This window comes from Mastomys coucha, unplaced genomic scaffold (assembly GCF_008632895.1).
Source record: "Mastomys coucha isolate ucsf_1 unplaced genomic scaffold, UCSF_Mcou_1 pScaffold15, whole genome shotgun sequence".
Taxonomy (NCBI): Eukaryota; Metazoa; Chordata; class Mammalia; order Rodentia; family Muridae; genus Mastomys; species Mastomys coucha.
Window position 1 is genome coordinate 150,838,490 of NW_022196897.1, and position 9,978 is coordinate 150,848,467.

Genomic DNA, 9,978 nt, shown 5'->3' on the forward strand with positions numbered 1-9,978 from the left:
GAGGTCCTGAGTTCAATTCCCAGCAACCATATGGTGGCTCACAACCATCTGTAATGGGATCCCATGCCCTCTTCTGGTGTGAGTGAAGACAGCAAAAGTGTATTCATGTAAATAACTAAACACACACACTCACACACACAGATTCCCTAACCTATAATTGAAACATCATCCAAACCAAAAGGAACCTACAAAACCAAAAGATGTCTCAGTCAACCAGCTGAGATGAGTACACCGAGGTGGACCCACAGCCAGAGTGTGATGTGTGCAAAATCACAAGCTGGTGCCCAAGGTGAAGCCAGACTTAGCATCTTCGAAACTTGCCAGCACAAGGCCATGTTAGCTGGCTGTGGGGGTCCTAGCAGGTGCCTGTCCCTACACTGAACCAGAAGGTCACTCCAGGGGTGGGATACCTACGGCCATACTCCAACTGTACCAGGCGCACACTCTTGGTAGAAGCAAATACATCTACCACAGCGTAGAGGGGCTGAGCAGCTGGCAGCCCCCGGGCGCTGGGGCCCATGTCCTCCCCGTTGATGATGATGTGCATGTCGGCGGTCCCATCCTCACGGGGGCAGAAGAGAACACCCAGGCGACTACGGCGCGCTGTGGGAGGCAGTATGTTTTGTTCGTAGAGCTGATCTAAGAGGTGGCTATAAAGCCCTGGCCGGCTGCGGCCCACCAGACGGTCCCGGGGAATTCGGAACTGCTCGATGTGCAGATAGGGTTCAATCAGTAGGGTTTGGGGACCGCTGGGAACCACTGCCTCTGCTTCTGGTTGGCCTTCCCGGGGCACACGGTTGTGGTGGCGTGTGATAGCGAAGACCCAGCTATGGCCAAGGCTGACCAAGTCAGGCAGTGAAAACTCGGGTACAACGGACAGACTGGCCGGGTCCAGAGCGGTCAGGCCAAGACGTAGGTGCCCGCACCAGCCCAGCTCTTTTTCCTCTATCTCCACCAGAAATACCTGGCCGGGGGCCAGGGGCTCACGACTGAAGCATACACCGTGGGCAAAACTCTCCACGCGTGTGGCTCGCGTCCCCGACGGGTCCATGCGGATGTTAGCTCCATGCACTTGGTGGAAGCGGGTGGGAGGGGGCTCTGGGCGCACAGAGTTCCGTGGGCCACCCAGCCCTACTTGTTCGGAGAGAGCAGCCATCTCCACACCATGAAGCAGGCCAGCTCATGCTCATGCCAAGGGTTATTTTGGGCGGCGGGCTCGGATGGTGACCGCAGGGGGACCATGTAAGGCATTTCCCCTTTGGGGGAGGGTCCTAGCGCCGCTTTCTCCACCAGTCACCAGTAAGGGGTCCCCAGGAGCCTGGGGAACCTTGCTGTCAACACCAAGATCATCTGATCTCTAGCACCCTGACTAATAACCTTCAGGGCCGTGCACTTTGACCACTCCCGACCCTCAGGCCCACAGATTAAAAAAAAGTGAACAATGAGCAAGCTGTCACGTGATGCAGAAGCTCACGTGACCAGGGTCACACATGACTTCCAGTCTAAAGGCGCCTCTTGGAGAGCAAGGACACAAGGAAGCAGAGGTACGGAGATGCCGGGACTGGTGGGCAGCGAACGTGGCTCTGTGGCCGGGAGTTGGATCCGGGCGGGGGTTTCCCCGGGAGATGCGCGCCATCTTCTCCCCAGGAACTGCTGCACCGAAGCGCAAAGGATCCGGGGAACTGGTAAACATCCTCCACCGATGCTTCCTCCTGCAGATGCCCCGAGCCGCACTGTCTCCACTGCTCTTGCTGCTGCTCCTCTGCTGGGCGTCCCGGGACGAAGCAGCTCCGGACCAGGATGAAATCGATTGCCTCCCCGGCCTGGCCAAGCAGCCCTCTTTCCGGCAATACTCCGGCTACCTCAGAGCATCGGATTCCAAGCACTTCCACTACTGGTGCTTGGCCCTAAGTCCCTAGGAGGGCTTGATAACTGGGCGGGCAAATTCTAACGACCCCAAGCAGGACGGGGACTCGTACCAATCCTGCCCTGTCTTTCCCAGGTTTGTGGAGTCACAGAACGACCCTAAGAACAGTCCCGTGGTGCTTTGGCTCAACGGGGGTCCCGGCTGCAGTTCCCTGGATGGGTTGCTCACAGAGCACGGCCCCTTTCTGGTGAGTTGACCGAGTTGACCGCTGTCCCCTCCCCCATAAGAGAGGGCAGGAGACAGAGGAAAGGGCAGGAAGGAGGAGGGAAGAAGGAATCTGTGGCCTAAGTCTGCTTTCCTTAACGATTCTGTTTTGTTTTATCTGACCCTTGGCCCAACTTTCTATACCTCTCACGGAGTGTGACAATACATAAAAGCACTGTGGCTCTTTCTCTCCACCCAGCTATTCACTGGGACTCACAGGGCTGTCTTTCCTCCCCAGATCCAGCCAGATGGTGTCACCCTGGAGTACAACCCCTATTCTTGGAACCTGGTACACCTGGAGTTGTGGGTCTCGTAGGGGTGTCTGGGTACTTGAAGGGGTGGGGACCCCTCTTCTGCTTATCCCCTCCTCCCCCTAGATTGCCAACATGCTGTATATTGAGTCCCCGGCTGGCGTGGGTTTCTCCTATTCGGATGACAAGATGTACGTGACCAATGACACAGAGGTGAGTCCGTCGCCTGACCACCTGCCCCATTCCCCATTTCCCCAAAGATGGCTTGATTAGTCGAGTGTGGCCTCAGAGTTCACTTTTGGCCCTGTCGTGTGCTCTGTGGTAAACTCAACCAATTCACTTCCTCTTATACAAAATAAAATGAGTTGGACTCGTTATCTCTGAACAGCTTTCTAGCTTAAAACGCCAGGTCTCCTGACTCCTCCATCTCGTCCTCCTCAGGTGGCTGAGAACAACTTTGAAGCCCTCAAAGACTTCTTCCGCCTCTTCCCGGAATACAAGGACAACAAACTTTTCCTGACCGGAGAGAGCTATGCTGGCATCTACATCCCCACCTTGGCTGTACTGGTCATGCAGGATCCTAGCATGAACCTTCAGGTGCAGGGCAGCTACCGGAGGGAAGGGAGGCGCCATGGTGCTGTGACCTGGGATGGGTCAGCCTAGGTCAACCTAGCCTCAGCTCATTCACAGCCTACTAGCTGGCCATTGGCTACCCCGCCAGCTCGCATGCCTCCCACTCCAGGAAGCTCACCTGTCTGTCAGGCTGCCACTTCTGTTCTTTAGAGTGAATGACCTTCCCCACCCACCCACCCCCACAAGCCACTCAGCTTCTAGATTGCAGGTCTGGGTTGTAGGTCAAGGGAGGGTCCTCCTCGCTCTCACCCTTCGGATGAGTCGAGCGCCCCGGGTGTTTCACAGGGCCTGGCCGTGGGCAATGGACTTGCCTCCTATGAGCAGAATGACAACTCCCTGGTCTACTTTGCCTACTACCATGGTCTTCTGGGGAACAGGTAACAGGGAGAAGGACAGTTGGGCAATGTCTAAGGCGGGGCAGGTCATGCGATCTCAGACCCGGCCTTCAGCACAGGAGATTCCCGCTCTGGTTTATGAGCCGGAAGGGGCTGGAATTGGCCAAAGGGTTTGATGCTTAAAGGCCAAGAATAAAGACTAGGGTTTAAAGAAACTAAGGAAACTAGACATGGTGATACACACCTGTAACCCTGCACTTGGAAACAGGCAGAAGAATCATGACTTTTAGGCTAGCCTGTACTACATAGTGAGTTTAGGATTTGAGCCCAGGCTACATAGAAGAACCTCTAGAAAACTTTTTTTTTTTTTCTTCTTTTTAAAAAGGCACTGGGAGGTGTTCCTTATATGTACTAGGGGGAAAGTCCTTGGAAATTAGGTTTGGTAGCCTACACATCTTTCCTCCCTGCCCCACCCCCCGGGGTCAGGGTCTGATGGGAGGGAGGACGGAGGCCATTGTACCTCCTAGCATCTCGGGCCAGCCTCAGCACTTTCTGATCCCCAGGCTTTGGACTTCACTCCAGACCCACTGCTGCTCTCAGAACAAGTGTAACTTCTATGACAACAAAGACCCAGACTGTGTAAACAATGTGAGGTTCTGTCCTTCCTTCTACCCCAGTCCTGAGAAAGGATCATACAAACCTCTCCTTGGGAACTTAGCTCTCCAGCTCCATGCCTTCTCTTTGTGGCCGTACTGGGGGTTGAACATAGGGCCTCATGCATGCAAGACAAGCATTCTCCCGACTGGGCTCCAGCGCCAGTTCACCCCATCGGCTTTCTATCCCAAACCTTCCGATACTGCGGCCTCCTCCCGGAAGTCCAGTGAGGAAACTGAAGCCAGGGATGCTTAAGCCGCTTGCCTTAAGCCACCTGGCGGGGAATAGCCAGTTAGGGCTGGACCCAGATCTGGAAGATTCCTTCCAGTGAGCGTTCTACCTGAGAAAACGGTGAAGGGTGGTGTCGGGAGATGGGTAGGAGAACACTTAATCCTGAGGGTGAACGGGGAAGGTTCGGAGGGACATGGATCCAACAAACGGGGCCATTTTTCTTCACAGCTAATGGAAGTGTCTCGAATTGTGGGCAAATCCGGCCTCAACATCTACAATCTCTACGCCCCGTGTGCTGGTGGGGTACCCGGCAGTGATAAGTAGGTGCTGCTGGGTGTCCCCTGGGCAGATACTACTGCCTCTAGAGGCCCAGCACCCATCCTACCGTTTTTTTGTCTGTCTGTCCATTTCTGACAGATACGAGGACACACTTGTGGTCCAGGATTTCGGCAACATCTTTACTCGCCTGCCACTCAAACGAAGATTTTCTGAGGTATACAAGGGTATGGCTATCCCTGGGAGAATGGGTCAGTTAGAGAATTAAAGGCCCTTACCCTATGTCCATGCTCCTAGGCACTGATGCTGCGTTCTGGGGACAAGGTGCGCTTGGACCCTCCCTGCACCAACACCACAGCCCCCTCCACCTACCTCAACAACCCCTATGTTCGGAAGGCTCTCCACATCCCGGAGTCTCTGCCCCGCTGGGACATGTGCAAGTGAGCCTCTGTAGCCACTCATGGTGCAGTAGGTGGTCACCAGCTGGGTTCACAGGGTCCTGTAACTAGGGCTTCTTGGGGGAGGGGTATGTGGTGGAAAGTACTTGTTCAGGATTGTTAATGGCCTTGACCTCCAGCTCAATTTACAACCAGGTATCTCTGACACTGAATGAGTAGGCACTGTCCCCACTATATCTTTGCTGCCAGCTGGAGTTGCCCAGTTCATCCTGTGGCCCCTTGAAGTCATCAGAGCCCAGTTAAAGAGTTTCCTGACAGGCTGGTGCCTTGCTCTGCTCAGTCATTACCTGCTGTTACATTCACACCTACGCACCGACCGGTTGTATCCCAGTCACTGAAACAACCAAAAAATATGCCAATACCCCCTCCCCCCAAAATACGCCCACACATCTCCAGCTTCCATTCAGATAAACAAGTCCTAGAGAGCTGATATACCCAAAGCTGGGGATGGAGAAAGACCCACCTGCTGACTGTCCGCCCCCCCCCAGTTCCCCATTTTGTTCTTTTTCCCTGCATCCTATGCGCGTGCTCCCGGCAGCTTCCAGGTGAATTTACAGTACCGCCGCCTCTACCAAAGCATGAACTCCCAGTACCTGAAGCTGCTCAGCTCACAGGTGTGTGTGTACAGCACCGCAGGACGTAGCTACATTGTAGCTACAGCTCTAGCATAACAACACTCCAGTGGGGCGCCTCTGTAGAGCTTGCCCCACCACACCCTGGTGGTTGCTTTATGTTTGTTAATCAGGACGCAGCTACATTGTAGCTACCGCTCTAGAGTAACAACACTCCAGTGGGGCGCCTCTGTAGAGCTTGCCCCACCACACCCTGGTGGTTGCTTTATGTTTGTTAATCTGAGACTGTCTTGCTCGGGAGCCCAGGCTGGCTTTGAACACAAAACAGTCCTATCTCTGTGTATGCCAACGTTTGGCTCTGGGAAGAGTTCCCAGCTGTGTTTTCCCTCTGTCTGTAAAATGAGGCTAATAAGCCGGCCATAATGAGTCACAGCTGTAAGCTATGGAGAGACTGAGAGACCTCAGTTCTCAGCCAGTGCAGGCTCCAAAGGACTTATTTGGGGCATAGTAATCTTCCCTACCTATTTAAGCATCTAGTTAGTGCAGACTGGACTTGTAGTATATAGCATGAGACCTTCAGGTTTCTGTTCTTAGCTGGGCTTCTGAATGCTTGGGAAGTAGGGCTTGAACCAAGGAAGGGCTGGGGGCCTGGGCCTAGCCCACACTTCCGCCCCCCCACCTCCACCCCACCCCTGTCCTATTCCAGAAATACCAGATCCTGCTCTACAACGGAGATGTGGACATGGCCTGCAACTTCATGGGCGATGAGTGGTTTGTGGATTCCCTCAACCAGAAGGTAAAAGTGCTGCCGGGGAGGGAGGCTGGTGTGCTAGGCGAGGGCAAACCTGGAGAAGAGCCTCCAGTCCTGAAGTCTTGAGAGCAGCTTTGAGCAAGGATGGTGGGAGCCACCGGTTATCGTCTTTCCTGATGGGACAGATGGAGGTGCAGCGCCGGCCCTGGCTAGTGGACTATGGGGAGAGCGGAGAGCAGGTAGCCGGCTTCGTGAAGGAGTGTTCACATATCACCTTCCTCACCATCAAGGTAGGACTCTGAGCCTAGTGAGGGACAGCTGGGGCCAGAGAAGGGAGAGTGGTGTGACCTCCCCGTCCTTACCCTCTGATCATTCTGATCACCCATGATGCATCCGGTGAGCTTGCAGGGTGACGGGGGAAGTGGCTAGAAGTGAGGGGTGATACGTGTTGGGCATCCAAATCTCTCATAAAGCTTTGCTCCCCAGGGTGCCGGACACATGGTCCCCACGGACAAGCCCCGAGCTGCTTTTACCATGTTCTCTCGGTTTCTGAACAAGGAGCCTTACTGATAGCTGCCGAGACCCATGGAAATCCTCCGTACCTGATGAGCCCCTCTCTGCGGAGAGGAGTCTTCCTTCATGCGAAATGCCCCCGTGGGGCAAGTCCAGTTGTAAAACTGCCCAGACCTCCCACAGCCCCGTGCATCCCCGCCTAGGCCTCGGCCTCACAGACAGCCTAGGACCAAGTGAGCACTTGGTTTTGGCCACAGTAGGGTGGCCTAACCTTCCCGATCTGCACTTAAAAAATGCCCCATCCCACGACCCCAACAGAGCTCTAGAGAAGCCCAAGGAGAGGGGTGGATGGATTGTAATTGATGGTTGACTGGTTATGGAATTAAATCGGGTATAGCTTCCAACTGGGCTCTTCTCTGTGGCACCAGGAACACTAAGGCTGTAGACGGGGAGGGGGAGGGGAGTGCCGACCAGACTCAGTTCAGTTCCTGAATGCCAGCTGCCGCAGAGGGTGGAGAGACACTGGAGTCCATAACCGCGGCAGGACGGTTCTTGTCAATCACTTCTCGAAGCCCTTTGGCAAAGTGGAGGTCAGCCCCAACAGTGACGAAGCCCTGGGGGAGGGAACAGGGAGCCTCACTGATCGGTTCCGTTGTTTGGAGACCGCCTCCACACAAACAAGGCTCTTGAGCAAATCTGGGGGGTGGAGGGGTGCCAGCTGCTTTGCAGTGTATATCCTCGAGCTTGGCTCTGTTTTTTTTTTTTTTAAGATTTATTTATTATTGTAAATAATTACACCGTAGCTGTCTTCAGACACACCAGAAGAAGGCGTCAGATATCATTATGGGTGGTTGTGAGCTACCATGTGGTTGCTGGGATTTGAGCTCAGGACCTTTGGAAGAGTAGTCGGTATTCTTACCCGCTGAGCCATTTCACCAGCCCCATCTGTTTCTTTTTTGTTTGTTTGGTTTTTTGAGACAGGGTTTCTCTGTGTAGCCCTGGCTGTCCTGGAACTCACTCTGTAGACCAGGTTGGCCTCGAACTCAGAAATCCTCCTGCCTCTGCCTCCGAAGTGCTGGGATTAAAGGTGTGCGCCACCACCGCCCAGCTCTAAATTAAATCTTTACTACTTAAAAAAAAAAAAGGGAAGGAAGGAGCAGCTAGTGTAAGGAGAAGCAGACAGCCCTGGAGTGTTGTAGGGACCGGAAGGCCCTGGTCTACAGTTCTCCTTTCCACAATGTACTTACCGCGTGGTTGGTCACCACCTCACGCACAAAGTTGATACCCTCAGGAAGGGGGATCTGCACCCCACGCCAGATACGCTCTGTGGATGGGAGAGGCAAGCTCAGCCTGGGTGTCCATCAGTCTGTCCGTGTCGTCGTGTCCACCCCACCATCCACTACCCCACCCCCAACCCTTCGTTAGTCCCTGTCCCCTCTCCTTCCTCCCACCCTCACTCAGCCCCTACCATTCAGCAAGGGCATTACTCCGATTTGCAACAGCGTCTTCAGTGGGGCCTGCAGTGGGATCAGCTGAGGGAAAAAGGATACAGACAGTGCATGCGCATGCACATACGGGTTTGCCTGCAGGGCCAGCTTGCCCCAAAGCCTGGACCCACTCATTGCCATCCCCAACTCACGGCCAGAGACTCCAGCGCAGACTGATTTGAGTAGATTTGAAACCTGTGGGAGAGAAATGCACCATGAAACCTGGGAACACCCTTCCCTTGGGCCCTACCTAAAAGATGGCCCCAAGTGACAGCCTTCCCGGTCCCATAATCATCCTTCCAGGTAGCTGCCATTTCCCAGGTGTGCACCCCTGAGTGACTCTTGTCTCTGGAGCCCCCTTTCTTTAAGCCTGCTGCTTTTCATTTGTCAGGAATGCCTAAGTGCCATGCTCTGCAGCTAGGTAAACAAGTATGGTTTTTATCTAACAAAATTCAACAGTCTTTACTCCCTGTCAGATACCAAGCTTATTCAAAAAACTTAAAATAGCACTGGCAAAATGGCTCAGGGTGGTGGGTAACAAGCCCAGCTACTTGAGTTTGATCCCTAGGGCACACATGATAGAGGAAAGAATGGACAGGTTGACCTTTGACCACCACATGCACTGTGTGACATGTGAGTACCCTCACATAAATATATATGCACATAGGCACACGCATACATGAGTTAACTGGAAAAAGAGACGCTAGCCAGCTGTGGTGGCCCATTTCTTTAATACCAGCACTCAGGAGACAGAGGCAGGTGACTTTGAGTTTGCAATCAGCTCGATCTACAGAGTGAGATTTCTTCAGTTTCAAAAGGGCTTTGAAGAGGGGTACAATAAAAAGATGGCTCAAAGGTCAAGAGGACTTGCTGCTCTTCCAGAGGACCTGAGTTCAGTTCCCAGCACCAAGCTCACATGGTTTGTAACTCTAGCCTCAGGATATTCTCAAGCCTCAAGCATTCTTCTGACCTTGCCAGGCTCCTGCGCATACAAGGCATACACCACATATACACACCACACACATGCACACACCACACAAACACACCATGCATACACACATTACATATACACCACACACTTATCAAATAGGGAACAGGAGAAAGATAACGGTTCAGTGACTAAGAGCTCATACTACTCTGGGGGGTCAGCACCCAAGACACACAATTTATGATGTCCTGGAACTACACCTGCACGCACTCACACACACAAACACACAAACTTGAGAGCTGCCGTGATGGCACACAGCTTTAATCCCAACATCCTGCCTTTAATCTCCACACTCAGGAGGTAGAGACAGGCAGATTTCTGTGAGTTCCACGCTAGCCTGGTCTACATATTAAGACCCTGTCTCATTTTAAAAAGAAAAAGAAAAAAAAAAACAGGCAGTGGTGGCGCATGCCATTAATCGCAGCACGAAGGAGACAAGCAGGTGGACCTCTTGAGTTTGAGGCCAGGCTGGTCTACAGAGTAGATTCCAGGACAACCAGGGCTATCTTGAAAAATAACAAAAATAAAGTAAAACAAAAGAACAGTAAGGAAAGAAAAAAAGGAAAAGCTCAAATGCTGGACTGCAGATGTAGAGCAGGGAAAAGCCTCGGTTCTAGTCCCACGGCCACAAGAGCCACATAAACACACATATATATGCTGCTGGGGAGAGAGAGGCAGAGAGAGCCACATAAACACAC

The 9,978-nt window shown here is 53.1% G+C and overlaps 3 protein-coding genes across 3 annotated transcripts in view; 1 reads left to right on the forward strand and 2 right to left on the reverse strand.

Moving 5' to 3' along the window:
* Neurl2 (neuralized E3 ubiquitin protein ligase 2) overlaps positions 1-1,407 on the reverse strand; it is a 2,783-nt gene extending 1,376 nt beyond the window's left edge. The window contains exon 1 of the mRNA XM_031372725.1: positions 415-1,407. Coding sequence (XP_031228585.1) covers positions 415-1,156 — 742 coding nt within the window. The 5' untranslated portion in view covers positions 1,157-1,407. The remainder of the gene's footprint in view (positions 1-414) is intronic.
* A 4-nt stretch (positions 1,408-1,411) lies between these two features.
* Ctsa (cathepsin A) lies at positions 1,412-7,209 on the forward strand. The gene is made up of 15 exons (XM_031372719.1): positions 1,412-1,544; positions 1,719-1,897; positions 2,003-2,114; positions 2,370-2,420; positions 2,509-2,595; positions 2,824-2,979; positions 3,301-3,392; positions 3,914-3,998; positions 4,464-4,555; positions 4,653-4,728; positions 4,809-4,951; positions 5,508-5,583; positions 6,248-6,337; positions 6,478-6,582; positions 6,779-7,209. The coding sequence occupies exons 1-15, from the start codon at positions 1,491-1,493 to the stop codon at positions 6,860-6,862; spliced, it is 1,482 nt and encodes a 493-aa protein (XP_031228579.1). The 5' UTR covers positions 1,412-1,490; the 3' UTR covers positions 6,863-7,209.
* Pltp (phospholipid transfer protein) overlaps positions 7,145-9,978 on the reverse strand; it is a 19,056-nt gene continuing 16,222 nt past the window's right edge. Inside the window, exons 13-16 of the mRNA XM_031372718.1 lie at positions 8,445-8,487; positions 8,274-8,337; positions 8,053-8,129; positions 7,145-7,419 (exon numbers count right to left, since the gene is read on the reverse strand). Of these exons, the coding sequence (XP_031228578.1) occupies positions 7,282-7,419; positions 8,053-8,129; positions 8,274-8,337; positions 8,445-8,487 (322 nt within the window). The 3' untranslated portion in view covers positions 7,145-7,281. The remainder of the gene's footprint in view (positions 7,420-8,052; positions 8,130-8,273; positions 8,338-8,444; positions 8,488-9,978) is intronic.